General features: G+C 46.5%; 2 protein-coding genes across 2 annotated transcripts; one reads left to right on the top strand and one right to left on the bottom strand.

Annotated features, from left to right (window-relative positions):
* Positions 1 to 726: 726 nt before the first annotated feature.
* Positions 727 to 10,204, bottom strand: SLC4A1AP (solute carrier family 4 member 1 adaptor protein). The gene is made up of 15 exons (XM_053459086.1): positions 10,200 to 10,204; positions 8,604 to 9,888; positions 8,002 to 8,188; positions 7,784 to 7,906; positions 7,075 to 7,135; positions 6,623 to 6,762; positions 6,266 to 6,426; positions 5,854 to 5,923; positions 5,451 to 5,637; positions 5,010 to 5,109; positions 4,261 to 4,489; positions 3,535 to 3,621; positions 3,377 to 3,432; positions 2,368 to 2,440; positions 727 to 1,854 (listed from the first exon to the last, which is right to left on the bottom strand). Exons 1-15 carry the CDS (start codon positions 10,202 to 10,204, stop codon positions 1,805 to 1,807), a joined length of 2,814 nt encoding a protein of 937 aa, XP_053315061.1. The 3' UTR covers positions 727 to 1,804.
* A 436-nt stretch (positions 10,205 to 10,640) lies between these two features.
* SUPT7L (SPT7 like, STAGA complex subunit gamma) lies at positions 10,641 to 17,794 on the top strand. The gene is made up of 4 exons (XM_053459312.1): positions 10,641 to 11,173; positions 11,614 to 11,938; positions 12,834 to 13,071; positions 17,090 to 17,794. Exons 1-4 carry the CDS (start codon positions 10,761 to 10,763, stop codon positions 17,350 to 17,352), a joined length of 1,239 nt encoding a protein of 412 aa, XP_053315287.1. The 5' UTR covers positions 10,641 to 10,760; the 3' UTR covers positions 17,353 to 17,794.
* The last annotated feature ends 2,512 nt before the right edge of the window (positions 17,795 to 20,306 follow it).

Consider the following 20,306-nt stretch of genomic DNA (forward strand, 5'->3'; position numbering starts at 1 on the left):
GCTCTTACCAGCATCCAAATTAAGTTACATGACATTTTGCTTAATTTACGACACGTAGATTGCAGATTTTATGTTATTTATTTATTGCCTGGGCATCGATATATTGGATGCGGCCTCCGCAGTGACCTCTAGCGGCAGCAGACTTTCAAACATCTCATAAAACTTATAAAGTTATTTTATTTGGTGAGATTTCCAAGTGAGAAACTTTATCCGAAAATGTTTTGAAGCTCTAAACAAGGACTACGTGTTCAGACACCTTAATGGGAGCCAAACAAACACTTCCAGTCCTCCCAGTGCAGCGCATTCAGTAAACTGGGAGTCTGAAGGAGAGCCCAGCGCTATCTGACAGTGTAGTTTGAGGGCCCGATTCCAGGGGGCTTCTGTATAGTTGATACGAATAGATTTATCGAGTCATCTTGTTGATTTAAAGGGACACCCCAGCCATCATTTGCCATTTAATAGCTGCCTGGTCCCTTTAAAGTTACATGGGGGGGGCTTGTCTAAGACCCCCGAAGTGCATGCACTGAAAGCACTTCCAATGATTTCAAAGGATGTGCTTTTACCCCGCTAAGTATTTAAATACATTTATTTGTAATCAACTCTAAATGCGGGAAATAATTAGTATTCTTTTTTTTGTAGTTTTTGAACACAACATGATGGCCCCCCCTCCCCCACCTAAATAAAATCGAGAGGGTTATATATCAAGCAGGAGAAAATACAGTCACATCGAGTCATAAGGCTTTTAATGTTATTTAAGAAACAAGAAGTATTTACAGCTTCAAAACCCTACAAGGTGGCAACAAAGAAAAAAACAAACAAAAACATATTGAACACCAAAATCCAAAGATTCCCACCCAAAAAAAACTGACCTGCGGCCTGATACCGGATGCGTAGAAGCCGCTCACTTGCAAAGCTTGTGGCTCAAATAAAACAAAAACTAAAACCGGTGGCTGGCCGTACCGGTAATATACGATCATCAGTACTGAGTGGGGAACCGGGGTCTGTTTGCTAAAGTTGGGACAGCGTACTGATGGGAAAACTACGAGTGTGTCGGCGCCTTTCATTTCAGCCAATAGCTAGCTTAGTCTTATTTTTTCTTGGTTACGTTCGGATTCTATCCACCGGTAACTACTACTGGAACGCTCAACAAAAACACTGGGAGCGCCATCCAACATCTGGGGTGCCAAAGCTTAGCCATCGCAAGCCACTGACCACATACACTCCACCCTGTGGGGTTCACTGGTTATTCCGACACCACCATCAATATGTATGTTTCAGCGCTACTTATATCGGTTACATTATTTGCCGGTTTATTATTTTGTCCCCCCCCCACAGGATGCAGCCAGGAACATTGCTTTAAGAAAACACCCATTTTTCCCCACATGCATCATTTTTCTAGATTGATTTAAGTCCGTAAAGTACAGCTCGTGAGATTGGGTGATTGCAAGTGTTACATTGCGTTAACACCATAAGTGCCAAGGGGTGGAGTGAGGCAGAGAATGCCATTCTGACAATGCAAGGGTTAAAGAATGGGCTGTTAGTGCTCCGCTGGTCAGATCACTTTACAAACATCGCGAAGGCGAGGATTCTGCATTGCAAACCAGCAACAACGCCACCAGGGCAATCGGAAACGGCGGGATAGAGTTTATGGAGCAGAAACCCTGCGCGATACAGATCCTGGCGCAGTTTGGCCAGCCTTGGTTAAAACGCCAACGAAAACAATAAAAGTTGCACGCAGAATAAATAAGACAGCCGGGGCGGCTCCATCTTCTGTTTGCGGGCAGCGTTTTCCATGATGAGGCTATCAGTAGCCATACTTGTCATTCAGATGGGTCCTTCCATCGCCTGTTTGACCTGGAAGCAAAAGAAGCAGGACAGGAATCAGGACGCATCGGGGAATTGCACATTTTTAAAACTCTTAGACCTGCCTTGGTTAGGAAATCAGATTTAAAAACAAACAGAATCCGATTTCTACTTTCTGGGAAAATAGGAGAACGCTTCATATCGACCAATGGAAACGTTCCTGCAGATTGCCCCGCGGACTTACGCAATGAAATCCCGCACACCCCTTGTCACAGCACTTTTTGTTAAAGGTCGCTAAAATACGATAAAATAAATATATATATATTCTAAATTTGGAAGGCCAACACGAACTGTGGGTTTCGGTCCGCACACTGCTTAAAAAAATCCACTGTTTCTTCTAAATGTTATTTTATTAGGTTTTAAGCATCCGGCGGTTGTGTAAAAAGCAACAAAAAAAAAAAGTTAAAGGCAGTAATTTGTAAAAAGGACCGAGGCATCACCTTCTACAAATACATTATTTTGTGTAACTTATGAAACGAGTAGTTATATAATGGGGAGAATTACCTGCAGGAGGTGTCCACACGGAATAATCTGGGTCATCCTCAGGATATTTAGGGGAAACGAGGCTTTTAGGAGGCTGCGGAAAATAAGCGGGTGGTGAGTAACACTTAATATATATTTCCGTTTAAATGGTTGAGTAAAGGGGACAAAAGCACACGGTACATCGCAAACTCTCACACCTAGTGTGTAGAAGAGTGGGACAGCGCATGTATCTTACTCTAGCACAACTTACCCTGAGAAATAGTAAAAAAAAATAAAAAAAATAAAGAAATATATACCCTTAATGGTTAATTTTTTTGCTGTAGTTCTTAAAACTTGAGATCCCTGTTAAATATAAATCTGATAAACAAAGGTTATGAATCCCAACAGCATTGTCTTGGTCAGTGCTGGGTGAATTATTATTATTTTTTGAGGGGTAACACTGCATTATAGCTCCCATTGAGTGATCGGGCAGCAGGGGTAAGGTTGAGGCTGGTCGCACCCCATCGCTGAAGCTGCCCCCGCGATTGTGGGGTTGAGTCTGCATGATCTGTCTCATAGGAGCAATCAAAGGGGCATTTTTACCCATGACGTAGTAGGTACATCACTGGTCCTGCTAGGGACATTTTCTCATGTACGCAGTACATTATTGGTCACAAAGGGTTTAAAAGGATTAAATATTTGTCAGCAGCTAGTAGACAGCAGGGGCCAAACTTGGGGTGTTTCTGGAAACTGTTTTCATTATAATTATTTTATATGTTTCTATTGCTATAGCTTAGGAAATAAGCCCTTTAGGTGCATGCCAATAACATGTGTTTTGGAGAGACACAAACACACAAATACAAAAAAAAAAACACAGGGTCCCAAAATCTTACGTAGTTACACTTTTTTCCATTATGGTCCAATAAAAAGGAATCAACTAATGATGCAGAGTCAAAGAAAAGGGATGCCGCCATTCTTTATTACATTACAATGTATAATGTACTAAACCGGAACACATAAAGCAGCTTTAATGAGAAGGTCGGTGACTTACCCGGCTCGGACCAAGCATTCTCCTCTGTTTAGGTTTATTCTCTTCCTTGGAACATTCTAGGAGAAAAAAAGGCGCATCAATATAACTAAAGTCAAAATACTTTCTATGGCTGTAAAGCGCGGGCTCTGACCGCGTTGGAGCCGGATTTACGAGCTCACCGGACATTCTGGTGCCATCCCGTGCTCCTGCGGCCTCTTTGCAATCGCTCTTGGATTCTTTAGTTACTGTCGTCTCCGTGTCGGCAGCTGCAAGAACCAAATAATTCCACTATTTATCCTCCCAAACAGTGTCTATTCACAACAAGAATATAAAAATGATATTATATATTTATGATGTATGTCTAATTTCATCTCCCCTTTTCAGTAATATATCCATGACTGTCCATTGTAATACGGCTGGTAGCGGGGAAGCTGACCCTGTATAAAGGTTTATCAAAAGTATCATCGGTGAAGAGCCAGCGGTGCTCTCCTACCTCCTAACCTATTTTAATTCTGTTTTCTACGTCTGCATTTAATCCCAGTCAGCGCATTTAGTAGAACAAAAGGTATTTCAGGAGCAACAGGATTTTATTTCACATAATAGGTGATCACCGAAAAAAACGATTAAAAGAGGGGAAAAATCATAACTGCATCTCATTTAATTAAGTGCGCCTGAGCTTTGGACAGAAAAAAAAAAGTTAACCAAAATTCAGAATTTTGGGCTCCTTCAAATAAACACGAAACGCAGTTTGTGAATCACATTTGGAGCCAGTAGAAAAAAAATGCATTAAATAATTGGATGTAAATGGCAACGTGTGAGCGCGGGCTGCATAGATCCTGGGATTCCTCTAGCTGGAGGGTTAATTAAAAAAATATTTATTTTATAAGTATAAATCCTGTCATTACCTGCGGGTGGCTGAAAGTGGCTTCCTAGGTCTGTGGCGGTTTTGAGATCGTCTTCATCATGCCTGGCAGGTTCATCTGCAGGGTCCTGCGCAGCCCGGCTTTCTTTGCTTTCCACTTGCATGCCCTCCTCTTCTTCCTCCTCCTCCTCCTCTTCCTCGTCTGGCTCTTTACTTTCATCTTTTGTCGTAAAAAAGCTGGCCGGGAGCTCGGTTCGCTTGGGCGGCAGTTTCTGTGGAGTGAATTAATGCAGGGAATAAGACAAGGCGGTGGTTTGGACCCCGGACGAGAAAACATCTTTGTTAAAGAAAAATGTGAAGTTGGCACAAAAATTATTACTGGCCAGCCCTAGCAAGTTTAAAAGGTGAATGATTGATAGAAACCCCTTTTTGTAATTATGTCACAGCCAGAAATGTCCTTGTTTTCCATGAAAACAGCTGAGTGACCCCAAACCTTTGAATGGTAGCATATAGATTTTATACAGGGCCATCCAAGTTAGCCCTTTAATAATGCAATGCAAAGTCAATGAGATACTGTCCTTTTACAGACGCCATGTTTAGTGAATACACCCCAAAAAGCCTTAATCCCCCAGGAACATGATTTGGGGAAACATCCTTTAGCCTTAGAGGTCAGGCCAATAACAGAAACTAATTATTTTCCTTAAAAAAGTCCCATAAAGAACTAAAAGCGTATTTACTGCCGGCCACGTATGCGGTTACCATTCTAAAGGTTATGGAAGCCAATTCACTTACGCCAACAGTTCCAGTTTTGAGTTTAAACTTGCGTCCACCTTTCATGGCCCCAAACATTGGCAACGCAGGTTTTTTTGTCTTGGTTTCTTCCGTGACTGGTCTGCAAGAAAGAGTAAAACAAATTACGTTTCATACAGATGTAATCTCCGAGGAATTCCCTTAATATGCCATGTAAAACTTACTAACGTTGGCGGTACTAAAAAGAATTACTGAATATCACATCGGCTCCATGCAGAGAGCCCCACCGCGGATTCCCACCGCAGCATAAACATGAAGCCTACAGACAGGGTGTCTTCCCATTATGATCTGCGCTCCGCTAGCCGGCTGTCGGTAACACATCAGGCCCTCTGTAATACACAGGACCCGTTGGAAGGTTCTTTCTGGGTCTGGAAGCTTACGGACAGCCCGTCTCCGGACTCGCGCCCGGCAGGGGTTACTGACCTGAGCTCCGGCAGCTTGGTGGGCTCCACAAGCTTGATCAATCCCTTCAGCCGCTGCTGCTCCTTCTTCAGCTCGCATGACTGCAGGTGAAGCTTCTTGCGGGTCACACCGTCGAGCGAAGCGCCTGCTTTGATTTCAGTCATGAAAGCATCGAGGGAATCTACCTGTCCGCTGGTCTGCGACGTTCCTGGGGGAGTAAAGTTAAAATATAACATGAACGGAGAAAGTAACCGAACTCTGCGACAGGAAAGCACATAAAAAAAAAAATATACATATATATATATATATATACACACACACTCTTAGGTATATTTCCAAGCCCTACTCTCCGTTTAACCTTGGCACTTTGTATCCCTTAGCATTAAGGCGAAAGGAGATTTACTGGACGTTTGCGCTGAATTACCCGTTTGAGACGTTTTCAGCTTGGCAGCGATCTCCGCAAGCTCCTTATCAACAAGATCCAACTTGGCCACCTGGCAAAAACAAATGCGGAGAGTGGTTAAGAGGTTCGCATATTCTTGGCGCTCCAAAGCAATTATTGGAATTCTCCCCCAAAATAAGCCAATTAAAAAATGTAAATAGTGCAAGCAACAGAACTTTGGGCATTCCCTTTGTTGCCGGCAGTGTAGTCGAGACCCAACGCCTGCTCTGATATTATTGCCAATTTTGTATTTTCTGATATTATAAACGTTCAATCTGCCCTATCGTAAAAAGGAGGGGGAAACTGTTGTCCTAGTGAAGAAAATAAATGTTATTTGCGCGGGTAACATGAAAAGGGGGAATTGTAAAGGCTGGAAAAAGTCTGGCCTGCTTACCAAGGAGTCATAGGTTTCGGGTTTCTCCTCGATCTTCCCGGCTTTCTTCATCCGGTTGAGTCTCTTCTTTTCCACCAGCCCCGTCCGGTCCAGGAAAGTGTCGTCGTCGCTGTCGTAGAAATCCTCGTCTTCCCACCGCTTGGATTTTCGTTTTCGGGACACTGGAAGCAGCGAGACATTTAACGTGCAGCCGACGACTACATTAACCGTCTGACCGGCGTTTCTTTGACTACATGTTACGGCCCGGGGGGGCCCCAGCTTTCAAAAGGAGACACCTTAACTTGGGACACTTGGTAACTACCCATCGCGAGGCTCGATTAGATCTGGTGAACGTAGCACCGGAGGGGTAACACTCACCTGCCTCTTGTCTCAGCAGGCCCCTCATGTCCAGCATGCGACAGGCTTCTAGGGCGCACATCGCGGCCGCATCTTTTTTCTTCCCCGTATGGACAGCCTCTGCCACAAGCTGCTTCCCCGCGGAATCGTCGGCTGGCAACCTGCGCGTTTCGTGGTCAGAGAGATAGCGAGTGATTAGAAGACATCTCCGTGCCAAATAAACGCCGTACAGTTTAGTCCCGGTAAAGGATCTGATCTCACAACTCCAAGTAGGTGTAACGTGTATGAAAAAAACGAATGCATTTAATGTGCCGACTAAAGCGCAAACAGTGAACAGAAAGACAAGCGAAACAAAAAAATCTATATACAAGTAGAGAAAGAAGTTCGAAGATAGCTGGAAATTCTGCAGGCTAAAGAAAAACCGCATTAACTCAACGGCCGCTACAGTTTAGGAATACAGATTACTCTTTTACCTTATCCGGCAGAGCCAAATCGAAACGCCGCGCTCTTCATACTCAAACTCCAGCTCCTCGCCTGGAGAGAAAGGAAAAAAGACATAGGAGCGTTAGACACGGCACCGACGACAGCCACCGCTGTCTGCATTTGGCAGCAGACACGACCCATCACGCCCGTTTCTCCTGCTGTAAAGACTCAAACCTTAATCAGTCGTTGGTCTCGTCTTAGATTCAGGAGCCGTATGTCTATCCCATGCGTGTTTAATACCCTCTACCACCTCTGCTGGGAGGCTGTTCCACTTATTTACCACCCTATAGCTATATACTGGAATTCTGGTATTTTAGGATAAAATAAGCTGCTTTGCTGCAAGCTAAAGTAAATTTAAAATTCAACTTGGCGGCTGGGAACCTGGCAAGATCAGATGAAAGGTCAGGAGAGGTCAGTGGTTTTCAGGATATTTTTAATTGCTGAGCTGTGATAATAAGCGGTAAAACAGCATATTTTCAAACACGCACCCAATAACAGACACGCGAATCAGGAAATGGGTCACACGCGTGCTTTTATGTTGCCATGAGAACCGTCGGTAGTTCTAGTATTTTGCAAAACTCTTAAACACTTGAACGAGGTACGAAACTGATCTCTGCTGTGTGTGGATTGCGTTGAATGGTAAGCTTGCGGCAAACAAGCCCCCACGGCGCAGGCTCTTGCCCCCTCGTATACACTAACCTTCTCTGTCGAAGAAACCCTGTAATGTTTTCTTAGGATTATCCAAGTAAAGAGCCTCCCTGTCTTCCTGAAACTCCATAGCGATTGGATTTTCGTCATTGTCCTCCTCAAGCGCGTCCTCACCTGCGACACAAAAGAGAGCCGTTATGAACGTCCGGCCCGTGAGACGGAAACATTGCTTTAAGAGGAAACCTTGTGAATCGGTCACGGTATCTTACCTAATCCCCACGTGCACCCTTCCTCCTGCCCTGACCCTCCCGGCTCGGGCTTCTTCTCCTTTTCCTCTTCGTCTTCATCGGAGTCGTCTCCCAGCATTTTCTTCTGCAGGATTTCTCTCTGCCTGCGCGCCTCCTTTATCTGAGTGACTGTCAGCTCGCTCTCAGGTTCTTGGTCGTCTTCTGGACCCTAGAAATTGGGGACAGAAATAAATATTTAGACTGTCTACATGGAGTATGTCCTTTAAAGGGAGGCTGCAGTCATCGTATGCCCTAGGGAGTTTATTCCCCAGAGGGACAGTTGTGGGCCAAACACGGTCAGGTCTTCTTCAGCAAGAGCTTCTGAGCTGGCCCAGCATCTTGCACATTCCTGCGAGTGAACAAACCTCACCAATTTACCTATGCATTATACAGGGCCCTGCTGCTGACATTACCATCATCGTCCATGGTCCGACTTTTCTCTACACCGATTGGCTGTTTGACCCAGCCAATCAGTGGCAGGAAAGCAGTTCTACTGAAAATAACGGGACTTTTCATGGTAACTCTCGCAGAATAGACGTCACCTAGGGATTCATATACGTTTGTAAAAGTAACATGAACTTTACCTGCAATATGAAAAGCCGCGTGCTGCCTCCAAATTTTAGCACATGCCCCACGCGAAAGCGACAGTACGTCTTGGGCTGGACTCTCTGCTTGTTTAAGAACGTCCCGTGAGTGCTACCCAAGTCATAGATATAGAAACCCGGTTCCTGGTCTGGTTCAGAGCCGGGAACATGGCGGTACTGCAGAACAGCGTGGTACCGGGAAACAGACGGGTGCTCCAGTGAGATATGGCAACCAGGAAGCCGGCCAATTACAAGCCAGTTCAGTTCATCGAGGTTTTTGGTAGATACGATACTGCCACCCTTCAGCATCTCCAGGGTGTAAAGGGCCTTGGGCCTGCCGGACCACGGAGGCTCCCGATAGGGAATGGCAGGGCTGGTTCTGTAGGCATCAGAGGGAAGCCTGTGGCTGACATCCTGGGACGTTTCCCCGACGGAAGGAGCGGGTGACGGGGAGCTTGTTGATTTGTCTCTCGGCTCCACGGTCTTTTCATTCCCACCGGAGCGTGCAGGAAGGGTGGGTTTTTTAAAGGGTTCTGTGATCCTTGAACCATCTGGCCCCTCCACGGTGCCACCCCTGGCCCCAATGGACCCATCCCCACCATCACCGGGGCTGGGACGGGGGTTGTTGTCCGTGGCAGTGAGTTCCTGGGTGGGACTGGTCCTGGCAGCATAGGGGCCCGTACCATCGCTGGTCCCATTGGAACTGGGTTCCTCGGAGCAACTGGTGCCATAAGCAACCTTGGTGTCATTCCCACTGAGGCTGGATGGGGGCCCCTCTGCCCCACAGGATGCGGAAGCATGTGGGCTCTTGGTGCCAATGGACGAGGTAGCCCATTGCTGTTTGCTGCTGGGGCTTGAAGAATCGGGGGTCTCATTGGTCTCATGCTGGGGAACCCCAAGCTCCTCACTGGTGCTGGCCCTCGAATCCCTGGGCTTCCCATTGCTCTTGGCCCCAGAACACCCGGGGCTCTTATTGTCCCTGGAGCCCTCGCAGCTGCTGGCCCCTGGATTCCTGGCGCTGGCCTCTGGAGTGGTGGGGGCCTCAGGGGCCCTTGGACTGGAATTCCCGGAACCCTGATTGGCCCCTGAATCATGGACCCCATCTTGGGAAAAGCAGCTGGACCTAGCGGCCCCGGCATCGCTCCCGGTCTCCAAGGCCGGGCCCCCGGGATCACGGGGCCCTTCCCCGCTATCGGGGCTAAACCGAGTGGCCTCCATGGGTCCAGCGCCACCGTCACAACCTCGCTGGATCCTCAGATCCCCGAACCCCCACGCCGTCAGACGCCTGCCAAACACCGACCGGAAGTGCGGGAAGAAGCAAAGCTTCCGGTGTCATGCCGACGCTCGCTGACTGCGTCACTGCCAGTGCGCCCCGTGCCGGGATGGTAGCTGTGAGTACGCTGAGCTGTATGTCTGATTCAGGGGCTAGGAGGTGGTTTACGGCCGGGCTGGGTATCCGAGTTACGGCGCACGGAGAGGTCCAAGGTCCTTTCCGTGCATTATGTGGCGTTAGGGTTGCCGTTTAACCCCTGCACACCCGGAAACGGTGTTTATTACAAGGCAGTCATAGCAAACGCAGGAGGCCCTCACACTTACATCATGTTCGGTTATACGAAAGGCTGATGTAAGTTGGGTCTGCTTGTTGTTAATGATGTAAATATGTGTTGTGAGCAAAGTCCTTTGGAAATGCTCAGTGTATATACTGTGCACCCCGCTGTATACCGGCCCCTAACCGGTAAACTTGGCAGGAGGGGGTATTTTGCTGACACCACGGTTGAATAGGGGTTAGAACGGGTGTATGTAAAAGGTCTGGGTGTTCATGCAGAGCAGGGGTAGCCGGCGTCCCTCAATATGTTCAGCCAACAGACTTAAACAATCGTTTCTTTATTTAACAGTATTTTAAAAAAATATATAGTTTTTTTTTTTGCTGGTTGCTCCCTTTTAATAAAGTTTATCATTTTATTCTTTTTCTTCTTTCAGGCTAAGGAGACGTGCGGATAAATACCACAAACGCAGCGTTTGATTGGAACCCGCTTTGCGTGAAGACCATGGCTGATGAGAGCCCCACCGTGCCGTCTCCCGTAGGGTGACCTGGTAGCCCTCCTGCCTCTGAATGCCGCCCAGTTCTTGTTGAAGCCAACCAGCGCCGCGCTAAAAATGATGCGATATTGGGGAGAGATTCCCGTGTCTTCGGGACAGGCCAACCGGAGCTCCTTTGACCTGCTGCAGAGGGAGTTCCGTACGGTGGAAATGCAGGAGCCTCCTCTACACCAGCCGTCGGCCAACAAACCCAGACCCACCACCATGCTGGATATCCCCTCCGAACCCTGCAGCCTGACCATTCACACCATCCAGTTAATCCAGCACAACCGCAGACTGCGCAGCTTGATTGCCTCCGCGCAGGCTCCGAACCAGCAGCAGGCTGAAGGCATAAAGGTGGAAGAGAGCGAGCCCCTGCCGCACCGGCCCACCTCCCCTGTGCTTCCCGATGACTTGTTGCCGCAGGACTGCAAGATCCCCAAGCTGCCATTCCAGCTACGACACAGTGACCCCGAGAGCGACTTCTACAGGTAGATCATGGCGCCTGACTGTCAGTATAGGCTGTGGCATTCTATACAAACTATAGGTGCGAAATATCATATCAGGGCAAGAGACCACGGCTTAATACTGGTGTCAGAGGCTTAGGTTTGGTGTTACAAAATATTTCTTCCCTGTGAAGATGGTTGATAGATGGAACAGCCTTTCCAGAGAGGTGGTAGAGGTTCATCCAGTAAGGGAATTATCTGAGTCTAAGACACGGACTGGGTAAGGTTGGAGGTCTGTCATGTTCAGTTTTTTCCGGGTACACAGTTTAACCCATTAAGGACAGTGCGTTGTGAGCCTGTACATGTATGGGCTTTGTCGTTAAGGGGTTAAAGCTTCTTTGTGGCCTGATCTAGTAAGGACTGAATTCTATATTATGTTTTATTTTAACCCTTTCGACTGAAATTTCGAAGTCTCTTTTGCGCAGAGGGAAAGGAGAGCCGGTCACTGAGCTGAGTTATAACTCTTGCCGCCAGCTCATGTACCAGTCCGTTGCCACCATCTTAGCACATGCTGGGTTTGAAACGGCCAACGAGAGCGTCCTGGAGACCCTCACCGACATTGCGCAGGAGTACTGCCTAAAATTTACCAAGATGCTGAGGTACAACGTGGACCGAGAGGCGAGGCTTGGGCAGACCCCGTTCCCCGATGTCATGGAGCAGGTTTTCCACGAGATGGGCATCGGCAGTGTCTTATCCCTGCAGAAGTTCTGGCAGCACCGCATCAAGGATTACCACACATACATGTTACAGGTGAGATAAACATGCTATTACACATGGAAAGCCACAACTTTACATTCATTGACTGATAACATTTCTCTTAAAATGGTTTAAGAAGTTTTCCAATACTTAGATAATTCTACTCCACAAACTTGTTTTATTCCTAGTTTCAGATTAAAAATAAATAGGTATATATAATACATTCCTTTTTTTTAAGCCTGTTGTACATTTTTGCCCCATAATATAATGTTTTCAGGCAGCTGCATATGAGTTCTCGCTCTGTTATCTGATCCCCGATCTACTAAACACCGCAACTCCTTATCATACTGCATGTGGGGAACAATAGAATGGCTCAGTCTTAATCACCCAGTTGAACTCTCTGACTGATGAAAGTCAATGGAGGAACGGACTGCATTAGCGTTGCCATAAAGCATCAGCTCAGTGTGGTTGAGCCGGGAAAGTCGTGTACAAAATCACATGGCTGACAATTGCAGAAATGTGAAGTGCTTATTGGTTAGTAAATTCAGAGGCTTGCTGCAGTATCAGAAGATTTAATGGCTCTTTTCCATCCAAATGGAGGAACGTAATTTATATTACCAGATAAGTGAGAAAAAGGAGCTGCGTGAGGTACTGGTGCTGCTTAGCAACAGAGCCCTGACATTCATCCCTGCAATCAGAGATTACATGCATGTGAACATTAATTATCATATCTCATGTGTAATATATCATGGGATTTAAAATAAAAAAAAATATCCGCTCTCTGATATCACAACGCAAACCCGCTGTAGGAATACAGGTTTCCAGGTAAGGGTTTTGGGGCGGAAAGTATAATTTTCTGCCTTTTCTTGTCTTCTCACCTTTTATGCATAAACTTCTTATAAAATATATATATATTATAATAGCCGATATTCTGTGCTTTTTGGTACAGGTCAGCAAGCAGCTGTCGGAGGAGTATGACAAGATAGTGCACCCGGAACGAGTGTCTGAAGACGCTAAACCCATGAAGATTAAGGAGGAACCTGTCACGGACATCACGTTCCCCATCAACGAGGAGCTGGAGGGGGACCTGGCGAACGGGGACCAGTCTTTGCCGGTGGGGGTCCTGGGCGCTCAGAGCGAGAGATTTTCCTCTAATATGGAAGTCGATTCTTCACCTCAGCCGTCGGGTAAGGAACAGATTCCACGACTGTGTCACGTTTAACACGTTATCTCTCTCTGTCGTTTGTGTCCTAGAACATAGATCTACGCCGCCATTGGTAGAAAAGTCTTTCTGTGGCTGTGATTAATCAACACGGATAGTGTATTTGTTTGGGGTATTATTTTTTTAAATCAGATTATTGAAGACTTGGGTTATAGACCCCACCTGGTTAATCCCCTTTGTACATAATTCATGTAAAATGAGGGAGATACTTTCAAATGCCCCCCCCCCTTTTAAATGCATGCTGGATGCCCCCTGAAATCTGCTTGCAGACTTTATTAGAATTGGATCAAATATCCAATTTCTGCATTTGCTCGTTGCAAAAGTTGAAAAGTAGTCTTATCGCCCTAGCAACCGACGGCCCGATCCAATCAGCAGGATCAATGAATTGGCAATAATACCAATTTCCGAGTCGTCATTTTAGCTAATTTTATATTATTGATTTTTTTCCTAAATAATCCCATTTGTTGAATTTACCTGCCATTCGATGACCAAAATGTAACACCGCGTTTAATCATTAAGCATAAATCCACTTTTCTTTTCCGCGCTTACTAATTGTTTCGGATACCAACATGCGCAGGTGAGAAGCCTTGCTGAGTGATGAGAGCATCAATAGCGGTAATTATAAATCCCAGCCGCCTGACAAGATTCAAAGAGCCAATAAACCCCCCCACCCCACCCCCCCAAGAGGGTCCGAGCCTCCCTGGGGGGGGTGTCAGCTGCCTGCTACATCCGCATTGCAATTTATGGCAGACCTTCGAAGAAAATGACGCTGACTTACTGCTAAAGGTGTCGGCGCTCGCCGGGTATTAGAGAAAGTAGGAAAAAATCAATAGCCCTTTCTTGTAGAAATCGTCGGACACGCAGTTCAATCCCCCTGAGCCCTGCGCATAAAACACACCTGCTGTGTGGCAGCGGAGCGTGCAGGCCGTCATGCGGCTGCATACGCGTCATGGGTCAGGGCGGCCATCGGAGATCTTAGAGTCCAAAGTCTGGGCTCCCGAGTCCAATCACGTTGTTCCTCTCGTTGCAAATCCCATCATCCCGTCCTATGCTTCTTCTAGTGTTTTCAGCCAGTTAGGTTGAATTGTGATGGTGTTTTCAGCCAATCAGAGAGCAAGAGACACGAGTACTGGTTGTACCCCCTGATGGTGGTGATTCACAGTATGACTCAGTCTTAATCACCCAGCCAGACGCTGTTATTACTGTATACAGCACTGGGGGGTTATATTACTGTATACAGCGCTGGGGGTTATATTACTGTATACAGCACTGGGGGTTATATTACTGTATACAGCGTTGGGGGTTATATTACTGTATACAGCGCTGGGGGTTATATATTACTGTATACAGCGCTGGGGGGTGATATTACTGTATACAGCGCTGGGGGTTATATTACTGTATACAGCACTGGGGGTTATATTACCGTATACAGCGTTGGGGGTTATATTACTGTATACAGCGCTGGGGGGTTATATTACTGTATACAGCGCTGGGGGTTATATTACTGTATACAGTGCTGGGGAGTTATATTACTGTATACAGCGCTGGGGGTTATATTACTGTATACAGCGCTGGGGGTTATATTACTGTATACAGCGCTGGGGGTTATATTACTGTATACAGCGCTGGGGGTTATATTACTGTATACAGCGCTGGGGGGTTATATTACTGTATACAGCACTGGGGGTTATATTACTGTATACAGTGCTGGGGAGTTATATTATTGTATACAGTGCTGGGGGGTTATATTACTGTATACAGCGCTGGGGGTTATATTACTGTATACAGCGCTGGGGGGGTATTACTGTATACAGCGCTGGGGGTTATATTACTGTATACAGCGCTGGGGGTTATATTACTGTATACAGCGCTGGGGGTTATATTACTGTATACAGCGCTGGGGGTTATATTACTGTATACAGCGCTGGGGGTTATATTACTGTATACAGCGCTGGGGGTTATATTACCGTATACAGCGTTGGGGGTTATATTACCGTATACAGCGCTGGGGGTTATATTACTGTATACAGCACTGGGGGTTATATTACTGTATACAGCGTTGGGGGTTATATTACTGTATACAGTGCTGGGGGTTATATTACTGTATACAGTGCTGGGGGTTATATTACTGTATACAGCGCTGGGGTTATATTACTGTATACAGCGCTGGGGGTTATATTACTGTATACAGCACTGGGGGTTATATTACCGTATACAGCGTTGGGGGTTATATTACTGTATACAGCGCTGGGGGTTATATTACTGTATACAGCACTGGGGGTTATATTACTGTATACAGCGTTGGGGGTTATATTACTGTATACAGCGCTGGGGGTTATATTACTGTATACAGCGCTGGGGGTTATATTACTGTATACAGCGCTGGGGGGTTATATTACTGTATACAGTGCTGGGGGTTATATTACTGTATACAGTGCTGGGGGTTATATTACTGTATACAGTGCTAAGGGTTATATTACTGTATACAGCGCTGGGGTTTTTTTTTTCTCATTGAAATTCCCCATTTACCTAACGTTCCGAGTTGTTTATGCTGTAATCCTCCAGACCTGACCCCCCCCATCCATATTCCACTAACTTCCTCCATGCGCTCGGTTGGCTCCTGGGCCGTCTTGTTGTTGTTTTCCGCTCCCCCCGTAAGGATTTGTCTGGGTTTCGGGGGATAATACTCTTTCTAACAGCAATCCCAGAAGCGATAGCCGCATTATCTCTGTGTAACGTCACCACGTTATTACCCCCCCATGACTATTAGCATTATTACATGCGCAGCGCCGCGCACGTCCACCGCTGGAAAGCCTGCTATTAAGCCCAAATGATGCTCGGCTGGAATTACTATGCAAACCCACTTATTTGTCCTCGAAAGTGGATTGAAGTTGAAATCAATTTGCTTTTCAATCAGCTCGCGGAACTGTTTTCGTTTTTTTTCCGAAATATTTCTCCGCTGCCGTTGCGACCGGCTGATGAATTCCGAGGCGTAAATGGCGTGAAGGGCTCTCGGGCTGATCGTCGATCGCCTGAAACGCTCCTCTCCGCTGATAAGCTTTGATTTGGGAAAAAGGCCGCGGCCCCCGCTGTTATTGGATTAGAGCGAAATAGAAATGCTCTTTATTTACGAGCCGTAATGCCGACTAATCTAACGATCGCTTGTAGATGCGGGACCACCTCCTCCGGAGTGCGGCTTAACCTTTTCCCACGTGGATACCTGCTGGGGATTCGCCGCAAGCTCCCAACTCTCCGCTTATTCCCCCCCCCCCATTAGAACAATCTTCCATGCGCGACCCCCTCCATGCCTTACACCGCTCCGAATATTTATTTATTCCGGAATCCTCTTTTATACGGCCGGCTGTAACGACTCAAACCTTAATGAGTCGTTGGTCTCGTCTTAGATTCAGGAGCCGTATGTCTATCCCATGCATGTTTAATACCCTTACTGTATTACCCTCTACCACCTCTGCTGGGAGGCTGTTCCACCACCCAAAGTAAACTTCTGCAGCATGGTTTTTGCAGGAAGGGCTGTAAATCCTTAGAATTCTCCCGTCGGAAAGATCCGTTTGCCTCGAAAACGTTATTCAACCTTGGAACTTTTAACTGGATGAGTGGGTGAAGGATAACGGTCACCAGGTGGTCTTCTGCCCTGTTGTAGTCAGTCTACACCATGGAAGAGGTGGGACTGCGGGGGGGGGGCACTTTTTTTAGGTCCCTTGCCACATTTTAAACCCCCCCCAGATCTCCCATCGTCCCCAAGGGGTCTGCACGTCTATCTTTCTAATGGAAAGGGGTGTAGACTTATCTGTGCCTCTGACATCATTATGTTGCTCAGCTGCATGACCTCGTAAAGCGGTGCCCCAGGGGAGCCGGGACAGGCTACTGGTAATTTGGACCTTCCGGGCCGTTCCGCGGCCGGGTCAGCAGAGCGTGGGTTTGCCGTGCCACCCTTTTTCCTAACGTGCTTTTATGTTTTGCAGGATCTGACGTTAACACCTCGCCCCTGTGGAGCCTGGCTCAGGTGAAAATGGAACCCCAGGAAAGCGAGGAGGCGAACGTCGTCGGGCATAGCGTGCTTGGCAACGACGTGTTCGAGGAGCCCATGTCGGGCATGAGCGATTCTGCCCTTCCGGTGAGCCCCAACGGGACAGATGGCAGCTATGGCTCGCATTCTCCTGACAGTCTGATGGGGTCGTCCCCAGTCTTCAATCAGCACCCCAAGAAAAAGATGAAGAAAATGTAAAAATGATGGACTGGAGCCGACAGGACTCTTTTTTTTTTTGATTAAATGACTATTCTGTGTTTTTGTATGTTTTTGTTCTCGCCCCTCGAAATACCGACGTCTCTTATTCTCAATGAAATCATACGTTGGCAAACCTCCACCCCTTAATATTTGCTTTCAAAAGTTGGTTTAGTTTATATTCTGAAAAAAAACAGAATATATTTTCTACAAAACCCATTTCCTGAAGGAAATCATGGAAGTGACAATTTGTGTTTTTGGAAAAAAAAAAAATCACTAAAAATGTTAATAAAATCTGAAGATCTCACCAAGGACATTTAATTAACATTGAAGAAAAAAAATGTCAAACACAGTAAAGATAATTGTGGAATGTGACCTAATCGCTTTATGATGTAAATAACACCTCTGATTAAAGGGGCGCTCCAGCCACGGTATGCGTAGGATAGCTGCGTGGTCCCTTTAAATTTTCTTGTCGATTTTGCAAATGGGGGGGTTGTGCAGAATCCCCTCCCCCCCTTTATGCGTTTGCCCCCTCACACTCCTCCCAGCTTAATGTCCTTCAGCAGATGTGGTTGGCTAAACACAACTACTCACCTCCAGTCATCTCCAACAACGGCGTGGAAGACACACCGACGCGAGGCGGGGGGGGGGTCCGTTTAGATCCTCTTGGGCGTGTATGAAAAGGACTCCCACTGATTTGAATGGGAAGACTTTCCTGACACAGATTGGCTGGTTGAAGCAGCCAATAAGGGGCAAGAATAGTCGCAGCTTGTCGAGCAGGGCTGCAGCTTCTAGGTCAAGTAAGTACTTTATTTTTGCATGTTAGGTATACTCACAGAGGGCGAGGGTCCCAACCCAGTGAGCTTCTGTTGCAGGAAGAGCTTGGCTGGCCCTGTATAATGAATAGTTAAATCAGCGAGGTTTCTCCAGTCTCCTTACACATTGAATTATACATTATACAGGGCCAGGTCAGCCCTTCGGGTGTCCCAATACTTTTGTCCATACTTTTGTTCTTATGTGATGCACTACATGTTTTGTGCTGCTTACAGATTGTACAGCGCTGCGGAATATGATGGCGCTATATAAATCAATAACAACTCTAGCCAGCGGCATATCGTGTTTAAGGGCGGGTGGAGGAGGGCGGAAGTCCTGCTGCTGCTAAAGCGGGAGGCAGATCGGAAGCAGTAAGAATTCCATCTATGATTCCAAAACCCTGCTGGATACCTGAGCCTATGGCTCATATCTCTTAGAAATCCAAAAGGACGCTTTAGTCTCTTTTTCCCATTACTCTGCATAACTAACCTCTCTGCATTGCGAGTCATTTAACCAGGTGTGGCCAGAGAGCAGGCGGTGGTGTGATGTTTTTTTTGTACCACTAGGTGGCAGTATTTCACTGATCATTATTTACAGAGGCTGATGAGAGGCATTTGTTTCTATGGAAATCCTGGAAAGCAAAAAAAAAATATATATTTTATTTGCACGTTTATCGTAAATCGCCTTTTCTATAAGAAATTTGCATACCTGGGAACAACCTAAACCAACTGACCCTGAAACTCTCTCTATATTAACCCTTTAATAGTCTATAGTGTAGGCCCATAGTGAATTGTTTTACCCAAACGGGTCCAACTCCGATCCTCATGGAAACTGTGACTTGTCGTTTATTTAAAGATTCACTTGATTGTGTCACCTGCATCCAAGCAGGGATGACAGCATACTGGTGGCAGACGCACCTTTTGCAGCGTCCCAGGCAGGATTCCGACCGGAAACTTTCCTATGCAAATTCACCAAAATATACAAAAAATGGAAATACACCCCAACGAGGATATAATGATTATAGGATGCACTAATTGGGCCAAGAACCCCACCCCATCAGCCAGATGCCGCAGTAATGGTCTTCAGAAAAGGCTTTACATTTCAGGGAGTCGCAGTGTGTTAAGGGGTAGTGCAGGCCGCTGATTCAGCTCCTCAGTAAGCAATATAACCGTGAAAAATAAGACAGATTCGCCAAACTTGGGGTACTTTGATGGAGTGGGGGGTGAACCAAGACAAAGCCATAAAGTGTGACGGAACCCCCAATATTTATGCCCCAGATAGGGGCTTTTAAATAGTTTCTGCTGGGAGCGCTTGTTGTATGCACTACATATTGGTCTATAAACGATACAATAAACAGTAATACTTTAGAGCTTCTCAATCCGAGGAGGAATCTGATCGCCTTTTGGAGCCAAAACTCAAAAAAATCTGCCTTCCTCAGCACCCTCTTTAAAACTTGATAAAAGGTCAATATTAATCAGCACGTGGAGTCTTTGTAGAAATATGTGCTGGCCACACCCCTTATCTTACATTTAAAGAGACAGTGCTCCTATTTTGATTGGGTCTGAATTTCACTTTTAAGTTATTTAAGATTCCCCCCCCCACATGGCACAAAACCTTAGTGAAGGTTGCGTTCAAATTCTGAATAGCTCCCAACCTTCCCATTTCTCATGGGACAGTCCTGATCTTTGCATACTGCTCTGATTTCTCACCGACTCCCCTCGCTGTGTTGCCTTTGTGGGGATTATGGGGGGGCTGTCGGGGGACAGCACAGACCTCTATCACGGCTCCTAGGTGTGGGAGTGAGCGCCGAATCACGTGCCGGCTCGCTACGGAGTGTGATTGACAGCTAGAATTGAGTGAGGCTAACAGGGCCCCTGATTACCCCGAAAGGGCCACTGGCTCCCTGTGTCACATGGCTGTTGTTTTACGCATGACCTGTGTCCGTGCATTTGGAGCTTTCCGATAACGGCTACAGAAGGATATAAGGCTGCCTGTTGGGACTGTCTCTGAAAACCAAGGGCTGTTGGCAGCTATCCCGAGGCCAATTCATCACGTCCAAAAGTTGTACAGGTACAATCTTGTAGCCGAAGAAAGGGATCGCTGCTCTATATCATATATATGATCCGCTCGACCTAAATTAACCC

Source organism: Spea bombifrons, chromosome 3 (genome assembly GCF_027358695.1).
Source record: "Spea bombifrons isolate aSpeBom1 chromosome 3, aSpeBom1.2.pri, whole genome shotgun sequence".
Taxonomy (NCBI): Eukaryota; Metazoa; Chordata; class Amphibia; order Anura; family Pelobatidae; genus Spea; species Spea bombifrons.